This window comes from Humulus lupulus, chromosome 2 (genome assembly GCF_963169125.1).
Source record: "Humulus lupulus chromosome 2, drHumLupu1.1, whole genome shotgun sequence".
In the NCBI taxonomy this organism is placed as follows: Eukaryota; Viridiplantae; Streptophyta; class Magnoliopsida; order Rosales; family Cannabaceae; genus Humulus; species Humulus lupulus.
Window position 1 is genome coordinate 293,217,998 of NC_084794.1, and position 23,226 is coordinate 293,241,223.

At 32.3% G+C, this 23,226-nt stretch overlaps 1 protein-coding gene across 3 annotated transcripts; it reads left to right on the plus strand.

The window, feature by feature from the left end:
* The first annotated feature begins 10,943 nt into the window (after positions 1 to 10,943).
* On the plus strand, positions 10,944 to 17,534 carry LOC133819825 (uncharacterized). Of its 3 annotated transcripts, none has more exons than XR_009886461.1 (9): positions 10,944 to 11,976; positions 12,269 to 12,736; positions 12,883 to 13,402; positions 13,532 to 14,823; positions 15,173 to 15,229; positions 15,346 to 15,774; positions 16,263 to 16,340; positions 16,589 to 16,739; positions 17,175 to 17,534. XR_009886461.1 is itself a non-coding variant. In XM_062253179.1 (6 exons), the coding sequence occupies exons 1-6, from the start codon at positions 11,445 to 11,447 to the stop codon at positions 15,459 to 15,461; spliced, it is 2,985 nt and encodes a 994-aa protein (XP_062109163.1). In that variant the 5' UTR covers positions 10,944 to 11,444; the 3' UTR covers positions 15,462 to 15,875. The 3 variants fall into 3 exon arrangements, 1 of the variants encoding a protein (XP_062109163.1); XR_009886460.1 differs by having other exon boundaries at positions 15,346 to 15,768; XM_062253179.1 differs by lacking the exons at positions 16,263 to 16,340; positions 16,589 to 16,739; positions 17,175 to 17,534 and having other exon boundaries at positions 15,346 to 15,875.
* Positions 17,535 to 23,226: the final 5,692 nt, after the last annotated feature.

The window sequence follows — 23,226 nt, forward strand, 5'->3', positions numbered from 1 at the left end:
AGTTGCGATTCGGCCACCTCGAGCATCCGTTTGCCGATCCGTCACCACCATCGTGCTCCTCGTGTTGTGGGCTTCAAAACCCAATAACTTGTTCCTACATCTACCATAGTTGGGTGGTGGGCCCACCACGAGCCACCGCGATCCACCGTAGACCGACGGTCGAAACTTAGTGTTCGAGGTTCCGAAGTACGTTTTGAGTTTCAAAAAATCATCATTTGACTTGTTGTGGAACCCGATCATTGTGGTATAATTTCTTTGACCAATATATTGTGATTTAATTGTGATTGATTAGAGTAATTGTTATTATGTGTATTTATAGTATATAATTATATATTATTGATATATGGAATATTTTTCTTTAATTATACTGGCTGTCTGGGATTATATATATTTCTGATACAGGTTTTGATTTTGGGTTTGTCCATTTTATAGCCGTTGTGCTGTCCAATTTTCTAGAAAATATTAGATATTAAATAAATTATAAAAATACATATTTAATTGATTTTCTATTAATATGGAAATTATTATGATTAAGTAATTTTAATTATTATTGTTATTATTTTGTTAAGTAAATCAAGAATATAGTTTCACATATATATATATATATATGAAAAGTGTGATTTATAGTAAACCTATTATTTAACAATTATTCTTATATATTAATATTTTGTTAATATTTGAATATTTAAAATAATATCAAATATTAGTTTCTTACAGTTATTGATATTTGTAAGACCAGTGAATTTTGGAAAAAGTATATTTATTATATCACTGAATTGATGTTATGACTAATTAATAATAATATAAATATTTATAATTATATTATTATCACAATATCGATTATTACAATTTTATGTTAAATATATAATTTCTTTTATAAAATGACTATTTGAATATATACATTCCTGTACGTATTGCTATTGAAGTATTTTGTTATTAATATTGAAATAAGTTTATTTATAAACGATAATTATTATTGTTGTTGTGATTATTATTATTATTATCGTAAGAGTACATTATCTTATGAGAAAGGTTTAAAGTATGGTTTTATATGAAGAGTTATTTGTATTACGTTGATAATAATTATTATTATCATTCATATAGTTTATGGTATTGTTAATATACACTATCAATAGTGTATATTTACGATTTTGATAGAATTTAATAAATGATGTGCCTTAAATAGGATTTGTATGGATTTGATTGATTGACTCTTGCTGAGCAATTTTAAAATAAGCTAAGGACCTAAGGTAAGTAAATCTCACATTTTGTGCTTAAGTGTAAGATGCATGACTACATTGATTGTGTATATCTGATGAGTTAAGTATGGTATGATGCATATGATAAGTATGTGAAGAATGGTTATATGAATATCATGATAGTGTTGTGTGATATGAATTTGATGAATTTCGTGATATGTGAAAGACGTCTTACTTGGTTAAGATTGATATGAACTATGTGCAAGTATGTGTTCTTATGTTGATGAATATGTGGATTACTGTTATGTTCATGATTTTGTTGTATGTTATGATATATGAAGCGTTTAAGTTTTTAGGCTGGAAACCTTAGACCTGAGTCATAGCTCTACGTTAAGGTATAACAACGCCACCAACCCAAAGCTTCATGTATTATGACTAAAGATGTTTTGAGTTATATGAGATGTGATACAATGCCTTGATTGAATACCATCAACATGAATCATGAACATGAACATTGGCATTTCAGCATCAGCATGTATGCATGGCATGTACAGTTATGTGATACATTATTATGTGATATAAGACCATGCATATGAATATGAGAAAAGTTATGAAATGCCTTTAAAAGTCTTATGTAAAAGTGAACATTTTAATGACACAAGGCTTAAGCAAAGTGATAATAAGATGTTAAAAAAAGGGTGCCACTGTTTTGATGAAGCAATCAAGTATGTTTAGTAAAGAAGACGGAAGTCTATAAGACTTATAGTGGCTGCCCACTAGTGTGGGCTAGGTTAGAGTTAACCATTCAGATATGTTTGCCATGTTTCCGTCTTTCACCTCCATATGTGTAATAAGTATGGCAGCTATGGCAACGATGAAATGAGTGTTATGATAAGCCCAGCTGTGATGATGGCTAGCCGGAGGAGAACCCATGGGATTCTATATGATATGTGTAACAAGCCCTGCAGGCATTGGCCGAATCAAACATTGTGCACAAGTGATATTGGGCCCATAAAAATGTGAAACTAAAAGAAAGAGCATAAAGTTTGAAAGTGCATGAGCAATAAATGAAATGCATAAGTATACAAGTCAGCATATTAGTATGTGTACACTACAAACTCACGACATTCAGGTGTATGTGTATGCATGAGATTTGCTTACTGAGCGTTAGCTCATTATGTTATTTTCCAACATTTTTCCAGGTGTGGCTTTAGCTGTTGAGCAACTTGTGGAGCACGAACTCAGTAGCAATGCAATAATGGTTTAGAGTTTTCATATGGCTGCCTTAAATTTAAAGTATTCATACGTGTAATAATTTCTACTAATAAGTTTATATAAAAGTTTTAAATTTTTCTGTATTTCTTCGTATCATTTTATTTAATTCTTTTGGTCAAGTGTCTTACATACTCGTAAACCCTAGAATTACGAGTATGTGGCAGACGTACCCTACCTTAGGGACGTTACAAATATAGATAATAATTTTTTTCAATGAAAAATTAATTTAATTTGTAAATTATTGAATACTTTTTAAAATGTTATGTTTATTATTGTCATGAACTTAGTGGTTTAATTTTTTTAAGAATTATTCTCTATTTTTATATTTTATTTATGTATTTTGAAAGAAAAAAATATAAAAATAGCATTTATGAACCTAGATGATGCGATTTAAAAATGTTGACAACCTAGTTGATACAAAATCAATTTTCGGGACCTAAGTTTTACAAAATGTAAAAATTGGGCACTACATTTGAAAAAAATAGTAATACTTTAAAGGTATTGGGAAAGGTGAGTTATATTAACAATTTAAATTAGTAACCATAAATATATAAATGCAACTTATTTAATCCAAATAATATATCTTTAATATAAAAAATGTGTACATAATAGTAATTTTTTATTTTAACAACTTCTTTTGTTAACTTTAAAAAAATATTCCAAATATTTAATGGGATGTGTTTTTCAAACTAATTAATGTTGTACCCTAAAAATTAGCACGAGTTTAATTTTTAGCTATGGATATACTTGGCAGATGAATATATGAACTAGCAGCCAAATAGAACATCTAGCTAATAATGATGTGAGCAGCTCGAGTTGGGGTTTGGCAATACGACATTTAGGTTATTATCAAGTCGCCTCTTAGGATAATGGTCAAGTTCGAGACATATAGTGGCGAGATCCTCCTTTGGGCACTATGAAGTTAATCCGAACTAAGGTTCAGATAATCTTTGATTACCAGCTCGATAAAAATATTCAGCTCAGGGAAATCTGGTCATAACACATAATGAGGATCCCGAGAGACTTTGAGGTTCTTTATACGCTCATTAATGTCCGGGCTGGATTGCACATTTATCATTTATTATCCGAGATGGCATAAATATATTATGTTATGCAATCATATCCCAATGTAAATGATAATTATATGTATTAAATGTATACCATATTTATGCACACGGTTACCCAAACTTGTCCAGAAAATTCCACTATAAATAGCAGGGATAATGGACAGGGAAAATGACAACATTTGTGTATCACTAAAACTCTTCAAAAAATGTGAGAGAAGAGTAATAATATTGTCTCGTGGACTAGGTAGATTTTAATCACTGAACTACGTAAAATTGTGTGTGTACGAAAGGGTTCTTATAAATTCATTATGGTTTGCAAATAAGCACTAATATCCTTATTAGATTTCTAAATCTCTTGTTGGCAAAATCGAGTCACCAATTAAAAATAAATATTTATTAATTATATTAATATTAATTCAAATGTTATAAAAAATTATTATTATAATAATATATAATACAAAACTAAATATTTAATAATTATATGAATAGAATTTCAAATATTATAATAATACATAACATATAATATATAATCATAAATATTTATTAGTTATATTAATATATATTTAAATATTATAAAATATTATTATATATTAATATAAATTTAAATGTTATAAAATATCATTATATATTAATACATAATACAAGATTAGACATTTAATAATTATATCAATATAAATTAAAATATTATTATTATAATAGTGTATAACATATAATATATAATTCTAAGTTTTATAAAATTTTGCTTGAATAAATATTTAGTAATTATATTAATATAAATTTAAATAATATTATTATAATAATATTTAATACAAAACTATATATTTAATAATTATATTAGTATAAATTCACATGTTATTAAAATAATTGTTGACTGCGTTTTTAGCCAACGACGTGAGAACGTCAATAACGACAAGCCTTCAAGAGAAATAAAAACGACAACAGACGGTATAAACAAGAAAAGTAAATAACACAGGAGATTTTTATAGTGGTTCAGCCCCGATTGTCGGTAATAGCCTAATCCACTTAGAGTTGTGATTTATAGACCTATACTCAAGATCAGATGGACTGAGCTAACTGAGTTCCTTCAGTACAGATTGTGAAAAAATACAAGAATTCTCTCTTATTTCAACACTTTCTCTCTCTAGAATAGACATACCCAATTTTCTATCTCTAGAAATAAGAAGCAGAAGGAAACCCTTCTCTCATCCCATAAGCTCTCTATTTATAGGCCTGGGATCCTCAACTGATATCCCCTTATGATAGAGATATTTTATTATATTTATTACATTTAAACATTCAAAATTTGAAATGTAACAAACCCCCCATTTGTGGGAAGAATGAGAGATTCCCGCATATGTTGTTGGAGTTGTGTCTGACTTAGTCTCCTCTAGTTAGATGATCCACCTCCTACTCACTACCCATGCAAGTGCTGGTTGAACATGCATGGTGGTAGGATATGCATGGTGGGTTGAACGTGCATAGTGGTAGGATATGCATGGTGGGTTGAACGTGCATAGTGGTAGGACATGCACTTCTCTCCTCTAACATGACACTCTCCTCTAGCATGCCATGTTCCCCCTTGAACCAATCTCCTTGCTTCTTCTCGGACCAAGGTGGTCCGAGGCAACCTCCTTGGTACCTCACCTTGGACAACATTGAGGCAACCTCACCTTGGACAACATTGAGGCAACCTCCTTTAACATCTCCTAAACATGTCCGATCGAACATTGTATAGGCTCTCCTTATCAAAATCTAAGTCTTCATTCTCTTGCATGAGACTCCTCCTCCTTAGCTACTTACCTTGGACACGTTCGAGCCAACACTTAGGAAACCTTGGGAGGCTTGCCTCCTACACACCCTTGGGGTCTCTTAGGACCACATCCTCCTTGGGGTCTCATAAGACCACTTTCTCCTTGGGGTCTCCTAGGACCACTCCCTTGGGGTCTCCTAGGACCACATCCTCCTTGGGGTCTCCTAGGACCACTCCCCTTAGCTCTCCTAGAATGCATTCTCCTTGGCCTCCTAGGATGCATTCTCCAATTTTTTGGTATAACAATAATATATAATACATAACACATTATAAATACAGTCTTTGTACAAATAGTATGATTGTGTAACTAAATAATAAATTAGAATAATATTTATCTTCTATCAAGAATAAAAAAAATTATTCTCTAATCACCCAAGTGTTATTTGAATAATACCACTAATGTTTTGTACAGTTCTAAAAGGTTGGCATATTATTTAAAAAAAAAGCCATACATAATGTTTTGATTTAATTTTTTTTTTAATGTGTTTATGTTATTCTTTTATAAATATGGTATTCTTTATTTATTTAAAATTTACATGACAATCATAAAAACTTAATAAAAATAATTAATAATTTTTTTTAAATAAAAGAAAGCAAACGTGCAGTGCACGTTGCTTGCACCTAATACATAATTATGGGTGTATACATTTTTGTACTCTATATTTTCTCACAATCTATTTAGATTGCATTTTGACATTTGGTCGAAAATTTTAGACAACTGATCAAATTTTTAGAAAAATATCATTTCGCAACAAATTATCAAAAATATGCTAGAGTGCAAAATCATTTAAAAAACAGATCATTCTCGTCAATTTCTCTAAAAACAATAATTTTCAATTAATCTAAAACATAAAAAATCAAAACTAAAATTTCACTTCCTCCTTCACCCTCGCTCATAACATTTCCATCTTCCTATTTGGTTATTGAGGTAGTTTGCCCATTCGTCTCTCCACAACCACACTAATGACTAATTTATTGTAATGGTCACTTGTGTCCTATAATTATATAAATGATTCTTATAAAAGATCAATAGCAAATTACACTTCCGGTGGATGTAAGTTTGATTTGGCTAAACCACTATAAATTATAGTATTATTTGCAAGCTCATGCATCTTACTTAAGTATTTGTATTATTTATACAAGTCATTGTTGTATAATTTGAGTACTCTTAGTGTAGCGTCTCAAATTTGTTTATAAGGTTTATGACCTTGATTAGTGTGCCTGAAGGGCAATAATTGATTTAATTATTGTTGACCCTCGTTATGGTCAATTGACACGGAGTCGGATAATTGATATGACAAAAGGTATTGAAGCAAATCTAATGGAAAAACAGTAAATAACACAACGATATTATAGTGATTCGGTTCCAAGAATTGACAATGACCTACGTCCACTTAAGCTATTATTAATATAGAATCTCAAAGGAGTGATCAAAGAACTAGGGTTCTCCGAGTTTCACAAACCTTAGAGAGGTGAATCATACAATGATAGCTCTAATTCTCTTGTACAGTATGAACTCAAAAATCAGCCAAAAAAAAAGGTCCCCTCATTGAGTTATTTCTATATATTTATAAGCTCAAGGAGGATTACATGAATCCGTTACAGATATTCTCTCCTAAATAATCGGATACTCAGGAAATCATGGGAGACAATCTCGGATATGATCATAACTGCATAAGATTTTCTCCAAATATACCGAGTATACGACCAAGCTGGTCGTATATAAAGTTCAAATGTTAGGCCATGGGAATCTCTTTGGTCAATGGTCGAACAGGACTTTCGCAAAGTGTCAGCCACGTGTTGAAAACGCCTGCCACGTCACCCATACCTGCTTTTTGGATAACAATTATGTTAATAAATGAATTTGATGATTATGTGATTAATAATACATGTGTTAGGTGAATTAAATATGCATGTGGGCCTATTTGGCTATTAGGGGCATACTTGTAATTTTAGTTCGTTGGGGGCATAAATGCAATATTTGTGTATATTATGATTGATACCACGAGTGATTGGTGATATATTTGTGATGCACGATACGAGGCGGTCATAGGGAGCAGTTTAGCTAGAAAGTCACAACGGGGTCGAATACCCAGCTTGGGAGGAGCCTAGGGGTATTTCGGGAATGTTATACGTGTTCGGGATTTATCGAGTAGTGGGTAATAATTTAGCAATGATTGGATTTGTCAGGATTGAACGAGGATTTATAGGAACACTCGAGGAATTAGCGGGATATGGCTAATGACGAAATTGCCCTTGGTGGCACTTGAGGGTTAAGGATAGGCTTAGGGGTATTTTAGACTTTTTGGCTAAGGGATAGGCTTATGTCTAGGCAGCAGGGAGGGGTTAGAACAAACAAAAGGAAAAGGAATACTCAGTTTCTAGTTCTCTCTCTCTCCACTGAATCTCTCTCTCATGGTGTTTAAGAATTTTGGAGGAAATCTTGAGGATTTGAGCTGAAGATTTGGTGGATTGCAAGCTTGAGGATTTGGGGAATTAGTTCAGGCCGAAACTATCACTAAGGTAAGAATTAGAACTAGATTTCTTTCTAACTTTCTCTGTTTTTTTTAGAGTTTTGGGAGTTGGAACTTAGGTGATTGAATTTAGGTGTTTATGAGACTTTTTGTTGGATTTTTTTTTTGATGTTAATACTAGTTCTATTGTTTGGATATGAATCCTAGGCTGAATTATAGGATTAGGGCTTGGAACTAGTGAGTTTAAGGCAAGTTAGCCGTGAAATTGCATGGGATTTATGGGTTTCGAGCTCGAGTCGCGACCCTGATGAGTTTATAAGCCAAGGGACTTCGAAAAAATTGCCAAGGTGTCGCAGCTCGTGTCTCTCAGCAGAGAGGCATTTTACCTCTGACTTGGGGTGCACTGCGGCCCAAATGCATAATTTTGGTTGTTTGGAGGTTTTTAGCTCGGGAACTCAAACGTTAAGGCTCGGGAAGGTTTCTACTACCCAGTCTGGTAGAATCCAAGGTCTCGAAGGCTAGATTTATGTCTTGAGGCTATTTATTGAATTAGAATTTGATGAATGGCTATTATAAATATGTTGTGACTAGGTTTTCAACGAGGGCCGTGTTAGAGGACTGTGCTCGGGATTGCAGTGCTTAGATAGCTTGGGACACAAGTAAGAAAACTATTGTACCCGTAGAGCAGGGCGTGACCCTATTGCTTGTATTACAGTGCATGACCCTATTGATTGAATTGCAGGGCGTAGCCCTATTGTTTATGTTTAGTATATGTTTAAATATTTATTGATATTATGCTATGTAGTGCATATTTGTGAATGAATGACGAAGGCCGAGAACGGCAGGAAGCCAAGTACGGCAAGGGGCCGGGAACGGCGTTGAGCACGCGGAGTGCAGGCTGTTAGGGAGAGACCCTCCTAGGATGTTGGAGTCATCCTTTCGGTGAAGATTGCGAACCCAGGGTTTGGTAAAGCGCTGGGGATGGCATGACCGCTATGTGTTTAGCCTGTTGGCTGTTTTGATATATGTTGTTGATAGATATGCATATGTTAATTGTTTTGTGTTGGGTTTTCTTGTTGGGATTTGGCTCACGGGTGCTCTATGGTGCAGGTAAGGGCAAAGGAAAGGTCGACCAACCATGAGTATGGAGATCGTGGAGTGATAGGTACATGTTCGACCTACCTGGCTGCCACGGCTAAGGTTATTTTTTGGAAGATGTAATGTATTGGTATAGATTTGTCGCCTAAGTCGACCGTAAATGTATTTTGAGATGTAAATCATTTTATAAACATATATTTTTGGATCCCAAATGTTTAACTATTTATGATTTCAATGAATATCCAAATGTTTTATATTTAATGTCTCTAGGAGATGAGTTTTATATCAGTTTAGTTACAATTTTAAGCTAAAACCTCGATTAGTGAGTTAATGATACGTTTTTAACTCACTTAGTAACGACTCTAAGGAAGTAGGGCATTACACTTAGGGGTGCACATGGGTCAAATTTTCGGGTTTCAAGTGCATCGGGTTCGGGTTTTGCAAATTTCGGGTGGAGAAAAACTGTACCGAAACCGATTCGAAAAATTCGGGTTTTTGTAAGGTTTCGGGTTTGTTCGGGTCGGGTTTCGGGTTGGGCTGGGCCTATTGAGTTTTGGGCCAAAAAGCCAAATTTTGCAAAAATACCATTTTTTACACTTTTTTTTCAAAAATATAATTTTTTCTTCAGATTTCGGGTTTGATTTCTGGTTGGACTGTGCCTATTAGGTTTTGGGCCGAAAAGCCAAATTTTGTAAAAATACTATTTTTTTACACTTTTTTTTTTTCAAAAATACAAATTTTTCGGATTTCGGGTTTGAACCCGAACCCGACTTGACTTTTGTCGAGTTCGGGTCAGATTTAACCCGATTTTGACGAGTTTTCCCATAAAACAGGTTTTTAGGTTGTGGGTTGAGCGGGTTTTTCGGGTCAAATGTTCACCCCTAATTACACTTAGTATATCACTCGAGTGTTTCTTTTTTTAGGGGAACTTATCACTCAATGGTTAAAAGAGACACAAATCCTACAAATTAAGCAATCACTCAAAGAACTGCACAAAATCTCTCAATGGAGATGACCAAATTACGACAACCCAAGCTGATTACAAATGGTGGAGCAAATAGTCAAAAACAAAGATAACCTCAATGAGGACAGACATAAACAACAAAATGATAATATATAAGATCAATTGACCCCTGGACAGACACCAAAAAATAGTGCTTTGCCTTTTAAATGGTGCTCAAAATCAAATCAACACACCAATTAAAAAATAAACATTTTAGGGAAAAAATAAGACACAACCGGGCATAAGCCAAGATCCTGAAATACATTAAACAAGGTGATAAACACCATTATTCAAACTTAAACTAAATATAACTAACACACATAAACAAGACAAGGCAGAAAACAAAATAAAACAAACACAAAAACCCAAAGGCACAATCATGAACTACAACACCACCCAAGCACTCGAACCCCACAATCCCATTAGAATGCTCTTCATATTTGTGTTGTTACAAAAAATTTCACACAACAAATGCCTAATGAGGTATTTATTATTATTTTTTGTATAATTTGAGCATGCAAATTAAAAGTGCATCAATCATTAATCTTTATTGAAATAATTTTGTTACTATTTTTATAGAATAAAAGGGAGAAGGGGGGTATCAGTGTGACTTCCCTCTCTCGGCGTTACCATGAGAGCTCCAACCCCGTCTATGAATGATCGCCCAGACCTTATTCGATGGCCCACTCTCACCTATGATGGGGTGCGTTATCTAAGCCCATCAACCGACTAATGCTAAAGGGATTCTGAGTCAGAGGGCAAGAGTGACTGGATCGGCACACAGAGTACTCACATTTAACACTTCTTGTATTATCGCTCTACACTGCAAGAAGTCATCCAAATTCGAATACTTAACCTCTACAATCTCAGACATACCACTTTACCTTAGTTGGTGGTAAATAATTTTGTTACTTAAAATAACTTGGGAGTACACTTGCAAACAAAAAGATAGTCGTGGAGCAAAAGTGTTATGAAAGTGTTGTGACACACACACATAGGGAAGAACTCTAATTTTTGTTTGTAAAATATCCCAACCAGTTGCCCTATCCTCAAAGCACACAAAAAGAGTGTTAGATTGGTCGTGGCAGAGCAGGAGAGGTCCCTTTCCTTTTCCTTTTTCAGCCCTATACCTCGCACGCACTCTCACGCTCCCAGCTCCATTGCCCTTTGCGAATTTCGTCGAACACAATCCAAACTCCTTCTCACACTCTTCTTTGTTTTCTCCCCCTCTTTCCGTTTGGATGCCCAGAAAATTCCAGGGAATACGTACAAGAAAATTCTTAAATCGTTTCGTATTTTTCTGACAATTGTTTTTTTCCCTCTTACTTTGTTGAGCAATACTAATTTGTCCTTTCTTCGTTCTTTTTGGGTTTTTTTGGATTCTAGGGTTTCGAATAGCTTTGATGGTTGATTTTTGCTAATTGTTCTTTTGGGCGTTATCTTTCAAATAAGATAGGGTTTCTTGCGAGTTTCTTGGGTTTGAGGAATTAGGTTGTTGTTGTTGTTGTTGTTTTTTAAATGGCGGATCGTAATTCTGCTTTGGCTAAACCGATATGGATGAAGCAAGCTGAGGAGGCGAAGATCAAGAGCGAGGCGGAGAAAGCTGCGGCCGCGAAAGCAGCTTTCGAAGCCACATTCAAAGATGTGGAAAAAAATCGCGTGAAAGATACAGCAGGTGTTTCATCGGACAGCGAGAGCGAAGAAGCTGAGGACTTGTCGAACAAGCCCATTGGGCCTGTGGACCCTGCGAAGTGTACGGCAGCTGGTGCTGGGATCGCTGGCGGAACGGCGTGTGCTCCGTCGTCATTTGGGGTGGTGACTAAAGATGCTGATGGGAGGAAGGTACCTAATGGGGGTGCTCAAATCAAGGTGAAGGTGTCTCCTGGAGTTGGAGTTGGAGGATCAGAGCAAGAAGGGATGGTGAAGGACATGGGTGATGGAACTTATACAGTTACCTATGTGGTGCCAAAAAGAGGGAATTATATGGTTACTATTGAGTGTAATGGGAAACCCATTATGGGTAGCCCATTCCCAGTGTTCTTCAGTGCAGGTACTCAAATTGGTTTTGCTGTAGCTTAAATTACTACTTACTGTTACATATTATATGTTAAGCACTTAAGTTTTCTGCCTCTACCATTGTGGATAGCTTAGGACAATGTAATTTGTTTGATGACTCTTCTTGTGAATGTTACTTGGTAGGTAGGTAGGTAGTAATTTTGGCTGAAGAAATTGGTCTCTTTTATTTACTTTGTGAAAAGCATTGTCTTGCAGTTTTGTAATTGAAACACAGCAAGTATGTATGCCTTTTTTATTGATCTGAACATTTACTTTTTGTTAAGCAGGTTCTACTACACCCACTAATACTACTACTACATCTAACGGAGGGCTACTCGGTCTGGCTCCAACATCTACTTATCCAAATTTAGTTAACCAAACCATGCCCAATATGCCAAATTATACTGCATCTGTTTCGGGGGCATTTCCAGGATTACTGGGAATGATCCCTGGTATCATTCCTGGTGCTTTAGGGGGGGCTATTTTGCCTGGCATTGGAGCATCTCTTGGTGAGGTTTGTCGGGAATACCTTAATGGTCGGTGTGCCAAAACTGATTGCAAGTTGAACCACCCTCCTCACAACCTTCTAATGACGGCATTAGCTGCAACAACCAGCATGAGTACTGTAAGTCAAGTACCCATGGCTCCTTCTGCTGCTGCAATGGCTGCTGCTCAGGCAATTGTTGCTGCTCAAGCCCTTCAAGCCCATGCTGCTCAGTTGCAAGCACAAGCTCAGTCGGGCAAAGACTTATCTGGTATTCTTCTCTCATGTATTACATGACCTGTGTGGTCATTAAGTCCGATGCTTTATCCCTTGTTTTAGGATGATGTTCTTTGATTGCCAATTTTGCTGTTCAATTATTCTTTGCTTTTTATAATGGAATGTTGCTGTTCTGATCAGGTTCACCTGACAAAGCTGGGAAGGCTGATGCACTAAAGAAAACACTTCAAGTTAGCAATCTTAGCCCACTTCTCACTGAAGAGCAACTGAAACAACTTTTTAGTTTTTGTGGTACTGTTGTTGATTGTACCATCACTGATTCAAAGCACTTCGCCTACATAGAATACTCAAAACCTGAAGAAGCGACAGCTGCATTGTTATTGAATAATATGGATGTTGGGGGTCGCCCCATGAATGTTGAAATGGCAAAATCACTACCGCAGAAATCCTCTCTATCAAATTCTCAGTTAGCTTCTTCGTCTCTGCCTATGATGATGCAACAAGCTGTTCTCATGCAACAGAGACAATTCCAGCAAGCTTTAGTGATGCAGCAAACCATGACTGCACAACAAGCAGCTAACCGAGCTGCAACCATGAAATCTGCAACAGAGTTGGCAGCAGCAAGAGCTGCTGAAATAAGTAAGAAATTAAAGGCTGATGGACTTGTGACTGAAGAGAAGGAAGAGAAGCCGAAATCTCAGTAAGTCATCTTGCTAATTTCTAGAAGTTATATAATTTTAATTCACTGTCTCTCTGTTTGTCTCTCCTTCTCTCTCGTATTATATAATTTCTAGTGGTACTCTTTTATCTCTAATTACTTCATTTGCAGGTCACCTTCGCCTTCTCGAGCAAAGTCAAGATCTAAGTCAAGATCACCAATCAATTATCAAAGACGGCGAAAGTCCCCTTCCTACTCTCCTCCAGTCCGCCACCCAAGAGATCGAAGATCTAGATCACCGTTGAGGTCTCGTCGTGGCTATGACAATGAGCGACGTTCATATAGAGACTTTAGGGATATCAGTGATAGATACAGACGAAGAGATTCCACCAGATTTCGCGATTATCATTTATCTAGTTCGAGAAAGCATAGGAGTAGGAGTGTTAGCCCAGGAACCAGAAAATCATATCGAGTTGACTCTGTCTCACCTAAACGTCATCGAGAAAGTTCTCCACGCAGAGCAACTCGTGCTGGTTCAAGATCACCAAACTATACCAGAGGAAATAGATTGTCTCCAAGAATTGATGATGATCACAAGCTTAAGCAGAGAAAACGCTCCAGGTCAAAATCTCCAAATGGTAAGTATCACTCAAATGGCAGAAGAGATGAAACTCGCCATGAAAGATCAAAGCATAGTGATAGAAGGCGATCCAGATCAATATCTGTAGAAGGTAAGCATCATAGAAGATCATCTCCGAGAAGTCCAGATGAGAATAAATCCAAACATAGAAGGCGGTCCAGGTCAAAATCCGTGGAAGATAAGCACCGCTCCATTGAGAAAGTGGATGGTAACAAAGGTGAAAAATCAAAGCATCATGATAGAAGGCGCTCAAGGTCAAAATCTTTGGAAGGTAAGCACCTCTCAGATGAGAATGTAGACCAAACAAAAACTGAAGATAAAGAAGATGATAGAAGACAATCAATGTCGGACTCTTTGGAGGATAAGATTAACTCTGATGACAAAGTGAAAGAAACCAGAGATGAAAGATCAAAGCATCGTGGAAGGAGGCGTTCCAGGTCAAGATCTGTTGAAAGCAAGCATAAAATGAAGGAAAAAGTAGAGGACAGCAAGGGAAAAAAACCAAGGCATCGTGGTAGGAGACGATCCAGGTCAAGATCTGTTGAGGCTAAGCATCACAAGGGAAGTGGATCATCCTTGAGAGTTTTTGATGATAACAAAGCAAAATATAGAAGGCGCTCCAGGTCAAAGTCTGCTGATGGAAAGCAGTGCTCAAATGATAAAATAAATGAAAGTAGAGAGGGGAAATCTAGGAGTCACCGGAGAGGACGGTCCAGGTCAAACTCAACAGAACGTAAGGTTCGCAACAAAAGTAGCAGATATCATAGTAGTTCAGATGAAAGTGAGTCAAAACTCCAGAGGCAGTCTAAGTCAGATTCTGAAGGTAAGTATCTTGATGAAAATATTAATAGTAAAACCTCCACTGTTAAACCAGTCTGAATGTGAACTTGATCTCTTGGTGCCTGCTTTAGCTTGTGGGAGGCTGTAACATAAATAGCTTTCTTGAGTTTGCATACCAAGTTAGGATTTCTAGAAGAAAATAGATAATTAGATGCTTTAAATGTAGTGGTTATTTTTTTTTTTGTGGGGGGAGGAGAATTTAGGGGAAATATAGCAATTAAAATTAGTCAGAGTGTGGGGAATAAATATGCCTCAAGGGAATACATACATCGAAAAAATTAACCAGGAAGGAGCTCTGATATTTTGAAGTAACAGTATTTCCTTTGATGCAGGGGAACCGAGCAAGAAGGAAGCATTGATCACTGAGCATTTGGAGATGTCTGGAGCTGGTACTGTAACACCTACCTTTTTCCCTGTCCCTGTTTCTCTTAATAAGGGAATGAAAATTTGATTGTTTCAGTTTTCCATTTATCATTATTATAAAAAATCTTAAATTAAATTTCAGAACTGGAAGATCAAAATCATTTTGAGAAGTCAAGGCACATGGATGACATTGCGGATAGTCCATCAGACACGGGTGCAGAAGACACAAATATTTATATTGATGGCAGGCCTGCTTGAATTCAAGATTCTTCATTTCAAGGATGTTGACAAGAGTCACAGTGCCGATAAAACTCACCCTAAATTTGAGAAGCTTATCAAGACACTTAGAGATTCTGAGAAATGAGCTTAATTTAACTTTATGAGGAGGGCGATTTTCTTGGAAGATTGCTTAATTTTTCTATTGGCGTGGCTCTTCATGAAAATGCTCTGTTTTTTTTTTTAATATTTTGCAGGTCTCTTGGAATAGATTGGATAAATGTCTCTGAGCGGGATAGTTATGTATTTCAAGGATGTTCTGCATTCATCTGCAATGAACCCATGCATGGTTGTAGTGAGCTTCTTTTACTAATTGATGTTTGTTGGAAATAACCTTGATCATTTTGACATAATTTTATTTAAGTGTTATTTAAAGGATGCTAAGATTTTGATCTTTGGATAGATGTTATCGTTTTTTTTTCCTGGTTTGTTAAGAATTTTTTTAGGCAGGCAATAAATCTTTGCTTTAAGAAGAATGAATATCTGATCTAGGCAAGTTAATGCACAAACTTGAGTTTTGAAGAAAAGCATGTTTCATGTTGTAATAAGCTGGACCTGAATCTAGGAGTTGTTTTTAACTCATTCCCTGAGTAGGTCCGGTTTATGTCTACATTTTTCTTTTCTTCGGATTTTCTTTGTCCTTTTTATTGTTTTTTCTTCTATATGTTTTAGTTGAATATTTGAAGTATCTGTTGCTGGCTTTCTTTGATATGGTTGATATTTGGTCCACTTTTGTGTACATTTGATGGAGTGTTGGGCCTGTTATGTCCCAAACACATGCAGGTTTATACATGGTGATTTCTTTGGAGCTTTGTGAGATTCATTTTGGCAGAGTTGATTTTTGTTATGATGTAAATGAAGGTATGCAGTAACAGATTTAATAGTTTTGCGCGGAGAGCGTATGTTAATGCTACTAAGTAAATGTCCAAGGACTAGGTTTTCGGGGTGTTGATTGTCTTTTCAAATGCACATTAGTAAGTTATGCCAATATGTTGATAGATGCTGTACCTTACTCAATCCGCCATCTTTTTTTCTTTCCTTTTTTCCTTTTTTTTTTTTTGTTTTCTTTTTTCGTCTTCCCTCCCTTCCCAAAAACTTGTATTGGTTAGGTAACGCCAAGCGTAAAGTCAAGTGAAAATCAGATTTTGCTGGGAGGAATTGCATCAAAAATTCCACCATGATGAGTTTGAGCAGACGGGGTGATTCACTTTTTGTTCTTTTGCTTAAATACACGGTGAAATGCATGTTGATTATAAACAGGTAATTTTTCTCAACCATTGAGTTGAGTTCCATTTCTGGATATAAACTTTGGTCACATGGGGGCGCATAATTGCACCAATACTTGAAATTTCTGTTTGACACAAGTATTTTACTCATACAATAATGTGGGGTTCTTGCATCTGTTTGGAATTGCAGTAAATTTACAGTGAAAACACTATAGTACCCCCTTTCCACCCCTTTTTTTTGGGATAACTTGTCTGGGTGGCCTATCTCCTAGATGATAAACAGATATACTTTCCTCTACTATTTAGTCTACTGGTGAAGATAGTGTTCTCTGTCTTCCATGTCCTATTTTTGTACCATTTGTCTCCTTGAAATAGTGTGTCTAATATAACCCATTTTTCTTTTTATGATTCTGATCTCCCTTACCTTCTTCTCCCCCTATCTTTCATTCTGGTCTTATTTTCTTGGTAGGATTTTTGATGATATGAGAAATGTCATGCTGCCTTTGGTTCTCTCAATACTAGGCGTCAGTGAGGCTTGAAGTGGACATTTTTAAATGGCTCTCCTATTTTATATTCCATAGGTGTGTTTGTGATTCTTTAGTTTTTGGTCATATTTAGATTAACATCCTTGTTTTGCTGTTGTTTTCATTACCTATTAAACTAACTAAGATTACGAATTTTCTTTTTCCTTTTCTCGGGAAAATTCTTTGCAATTCTAAGTTACAAACTCAGCCCTTTAAAAGGCTGTCTTGTGTGTGGTGTGGTATGAAATTTACTGATGTTTTTACATGTAATAATAATATGTGGCCTTCGGTACAAATGGTTTTGATGATGGGCGAAAATATACCTATTTTATTCCCTATGAATCGAATCATTACATTATTCTTTGCATTTAATTTTTTATATTCGAGTCTATTAGAATATTTGAATTCTGATTTAATCACGTGGTAAACTATTATTTATTTTTTTATTTTTAAAACTAGTGGGATACTGTAATTGCAAAATACGCCATCATATAAAAAATTTAAGATAATAATTACTGAGGTGTCGAAAGTACAAAGGTCTCCTAGAAACGGGACTGTGAAGTGAATTACCCAATACTTTTTATATTATAAAATATTTAAATTAAAAAAAAAATTACAGAACATAAAGATGGAGAGAAGATAATTTATATTGTAGGGTATTTTAGGATTAGAGAATTAAGTTTTGATAAAAAATTATCTTTTGTTCATAATTGTATTGGCAGTTTGGAATTTATAAATATTTGAGGTGAAAAATATTATTTGATACACAATACAAGTCGCATCGTACCCTTGGTTTTATATTACATTTTTGCTGAAGAACAAATATATTTATTTACATAGCTAATTTTTATGTTTTTTTTAAGAGATTTTTTCTTAAATACATATATTTTTTTGTTTTTTACTGTTTTTATTTTATTTAAAAAAAAAATACGTACTCAAATTTTTAATTAATTGTGAAAATACGAAAAACATAAAAATAATTTGAAGGCAACATAAAATAAGAAAAAAGATGACTGTAAAAATATAAAAAAAAATCGTAAATTAAAAAAAAAATTGACTAAAAATGTAAATTTTTAACATAAATTAGTAGTTTATGTAATTTATTTTTTGAAAAAAGTGAGTTTTAATGTGGTTTTAAAGTTTTTTTTTTAAATTATAAAATTACGGTCTTTTTATTTGATCTCAGACAAATGCCATAACATATATTACAAACAAAACATCATTTTACAAATACGGTAAATATACCTTATGCAAACCAAAATGGTAAAAAAAAAATTATAAAGTTGTTTTTTTATTTTAAAATAAAACAGTATTGGATGAATTTTCTTTCAAAGAAAACATATTTACAATTTTTTTTTATAAAAAATAATAAAATAACAAAATTAGTGAGAATGCAACTGATTATAAAGTATTAAAATGATATCATGTACTAAAATAGTATAATGTAATTTTTCATGTATTAATTTTATATACCTAATTAACATAAAATCTTTTAATAAAAAAATCTAACATTGGATGCCAAAACAATTAGACAGGTTATCTCAAATAATAATAATAATAATAATACTATTACCATGAAATTAGAAGCCGTAAATACTGTTAATTTAAAGTTTTGTTCTAATAAACATTGGTAATAAAAATTTAATTTTTCAATCTTAGTTAAGAAAAAAGTGAAGTAAAATTAAAAAAATAAAAACCCAAAAGGTTAAAAAATATACATTTTAAAAAAATTGTCATTAAATGTTCGTTCATAAAACCTAAAGAAGAGTTTATGTTAACTTTTCACTTTGATTAATTTAACTTTTTTAATCAATATTTATTTTTTCTCATTATAAAGTGATTGAATCAATATTTGTCATTTTCCAAATACAGTGAGTTGAATTGTTTTTTTTTCTTTTTTCAGAAGCACAATCATTTAATATTAATATTTTTTTAATACTAAATCATGAAAAAAAATTAAGGTGGGGTCGGCTGCCTCTGTACGTAGTTTCGTGATTTGTGGAGAATCTTATAATATCTCCATGCAAAAGTAAATTTTATTGATTTTAATTTTAATTTTAATTATATTATTTTTTAATTGAAGCTGGTATTACTAGTTCAAGGTAATGATCATAAGCCACTCTTTTAGGTTTGGATTGAACTAGAATATATAAAGCTATGGATTTTAACTATTGAATTATTGGGTCTGAATAGAACTTGGAATGGAATGGAATAATATCTCAAAGGTTAGAATAGAACTTGAAATGGAATAATAATTAAAACACATGTTATCTAAAAAAAAACACACAAATTTTTATAGAATATTGATGGCGAAAATACTTAATTTTTTTTAATTGTTACACTTTAATTCTGATTTTTTTTCCTATAATAATAACTAAATCAAAATATTTGTACACCTATTAGAACTCATCGTTAACTGTCTATTAAATATCCATGTGTCACCTTTCAATTGGCCTTATTAAGATGTCATATGTCACATTTTTATTGGTCTAATTAAGATGTGACATGAATACTTAATAACAAGTTAACAGTGATTACTAACGTTGCACTAAAACATAAGATTTATATATTATTATCGTGAAAATTTTGAGTATTTTTACCGCTAATAATAAAAGTTTTATTAGTCAAAATAAATATACACGAGTACTTAAATAGAATAAAAATAAAAATCAAACTCTCTCTCTCAAATTTTCAAATTGGAATATATGTGACTATATATATCATAAGAAACATGGCATGAATTTATTATATATATTCGAGTGGAATATACCTTAAATCTGTTTCTAAGGAATCAATATCTATGATCAGTAATTTTGTAGATTTTTACAAGGTAAACAAAGTCAATAAAATTATTATATATGTAAAACCTTTTTTATTTTAATTTTTTACCTTTTCAAACAACTAGATTCCAAAAAACATGTCATTACTTTTGTCGGTAAAAAAATAAAAATATTAAAATGAAAGTGAACTAGAATCATCCAACATGTAAAAGTATTAATAATATATATATATATATATATTTATATATTTTGTACCTTGCACTCGCCAAAGTATGTTCTTAAAGCTATGGTTGGTAAGGAGGGAACGAAAAAAATAGGAAAGATAAAAAAATAAAATAAAAATAGAAAGGATAAAAAAGTAAAGTAAATAAGTGTTAAAAAAATAGTTAATTGTAAAATTGTTGGAAATTGGTAAAATTACCACTTTGCCTCCTCTTTAAGCACATTATTACATTAAAAAGTTAGGATTATACTTTTTTGGACCTATTTTTTTTCAATTACCTATATGGACTTTGTGTTTTAAAAAATTTATATATGGACCCTATATTTTGTAAAATATGTCAAATAGACCCATAAAAATTGAATATAACAACAGAGTTTTTAAGTATAATGATTTTTTTTCTTCATAATTATTAGTTTGGTGAATTATTTGTGATTTCAGTTAATAAAACTTTGACCAAAATCGGGTTTAAGGTTCTATTTGAACCATTTTACAAAATATAGAGTCCAAAAAATAATTTGTCAAAACATAGGAACTAAATAGATAATGAGACAAAACACAAGGTTAAAAAAAGTATAATCCCTAAAAAAAAAATTAACTATGGGTTTCCAAAAAGGTTAAAATGACCACTTATACTTTTTTTTAGCCAAAGCTTCTTGATAAAGATAAAATTGTACTCACTTAAAATACACTAATATATTTCTTATAAAATTAATAAATAATACATAATTTAAAAAAAATCTAAAATTAAAGCAAATAAAAAAACATATGTGGCATTTTTTTTATAATATAGTATATTTATAATATTTTTTAGTATATCAATAAAATTAATTAATAAAATCCAAAAACTTGAAACAAAATATAGTTTTATTTTTCTTATTTTGGGTTTTATTTATTTTAAATTTAAAGTTTACTAAGTTTTATAGATTATCTATATGAAAAAATAATAATAACTTTAAGTGAGAGTATTTTTTTTTTCTTTTCAAATAAACCATTGACTAAAAATAAATGAAGGGCTCATAAAAAATATTATGGGAAATTCTCTATAACTATAATATATACTGTCCGATAAAAAAAATTAAAATTATATCTTATTCATATGTCAAAAACATCAAAACTTCATACCAATACATACAATTATATAAAAAAAAAATAGTAAAAACCTCCTTTATATTGATAGGGATTATTTTTAGCTTTTTTGAAAACTTAGGGTTCAACTTAATAATTGGTTTATACTAATAGGATTAAAATAGCAATTTCTCTAAAATTATTATATTATTAATATAAAATTTATGTGTAAATTTCACTCTCATTATAAAGAAAAAGATTGATGTAATTGCCCCACTCAACATTTTCCAACTCATTTTTCATTTATCTATTTATTTTTTCCTATCAAACTTGTTTTTTTTTTCTTCCTACTTTTTCTGTTATATTCTCTTTTTCACCTTTCTTTATTCTCTATAAGATGAAGACTTTTAGGTTTTTTTTTTTTTTGAGCTAATTGGATGGCTGCATGTTTTAGAGCTGTCACCTAAAATTAAATAATGAATTTATTTTTCTTTTTCTTTTTCTTTTTTCAACCTAATAAAATAAATACACTTTACTACATGTTACATATTTTCATCAATATAAAAAAATAAATGAAATGTACATATTTATCCTTGCCTAGATTATTAAGATTTCTAATATTATGTTTAATTGGACTATATTATTCTATTTTAATTCTTTTATTATTTTTATTTAAAGAAATATCTATACAAAATTTAGCCAAAATGAAAAAGACCTGGTACACATCCAAGCAAGTAGTAAAAGACAATTATTGAAAATAACATGGTGATATATTATATGTTTCATTAATAATTAAGATTAAAAGTGTTTAGTTAGCTCCGAAAAATAGAATTGATTTAATTAACACATGCAGGGTTTATCTAGTCCAACTTAAATTTTTTTTTTTCATTTAATATAAAAAAAAATAATTGATTATTAGATTTATGAATATTTATGGAGAAGAAAGATTCTGATATGATTCTTGATCAAGATTTTATTTTGTGAAGATGTTAGCAAACATTAACTTGTGACAAATAAATTACAAAAAGATATTACTTAAAAAAAGATCTTTGGCCCTTCACAAGCACAAAAGGTCCATCCTAATATAAATATGTAACACTTTTTTTTCCTATAATTAATTTTTACATTAATTAAAGGTAATTTTGAGATAAATTTAATATTCATTGAGTTACTATTTATATATTTTATTTGCCTTGTCAAACATTACATGTTATACTTATATTAATTTTTTTTTTTTTTTTGAAAATACCAGTTTGACCCTTGTATTTCCCAAGTATGTGATTAATTTTTGTATTTTGTTAAATGATAATTCAGACCATGTGTTTTACCATATGGATAAAAATAATACCTTATTTCCAATTTTTGTCAAAAAAAATTTCAAATATAATATTTCATTCTCAGCTCCTCGACTACTTCTTTGAACCCATCGTATCACTAACGAATCGAGAATTGGTCTTATAACTGAAAATATTTTGATCGAAATCGGGTCTAGGGTACTATTTTGATCAATTTTGTAAAACACAAAATCTGAATTGTCATTTTACAAAACACAGGAGTCCATTGCATATTCGAGAAAAACACAAATGCCAAGATGGTATTTTCTCTATATTTTTTTTGACAAAGTATTAATATTATATTTTAGTACCTTATTATTTATTATGGAACTAATTAATTAATACTATTTTAATGTTTTGTACATTGTAAATCATTCCAAAATTGTAGATTTGTAAGTGAAAATGTACAATTTTGAAGTGATATACAAAATACAAGATATTAAAATATAACTTAAGACTAACAATAAGATACTAAAATTATTAATAGCACACGTGTCATTAAATATATAAAACTAAGATTATACTTGGGTTTGTCTTAAGCTTCCTAATATATATTTTTTTAAAAGCTGAGAGTTGCTGAATATTTATCTTTGTG

Bases quoted from the DNA above. Each gene is read 5' to 3' on its own strand.
- LOC133819825 (XM_062253179.1), top strand. From the start codon at position 11,445: ATGGCGGATCGTAATTCTGCTTTGGCTAAACCGATATGGATGAAGCAA. The intron at 12,737-12,882 runs GTATTCTTCTCT...TGTTCTGATCAG, and splicing joins GTCGGGCAAAGACTTATCTG to GTTCACCTGACAAAGCTGGG. The intron at 14,824-15,172 runs GTAAGTATCTTG...CCTTTGATGCAG, and splicing joins GTCTAAGTCAGATTCTGAAG to GGGAACCGAGCAAGAAGGAA.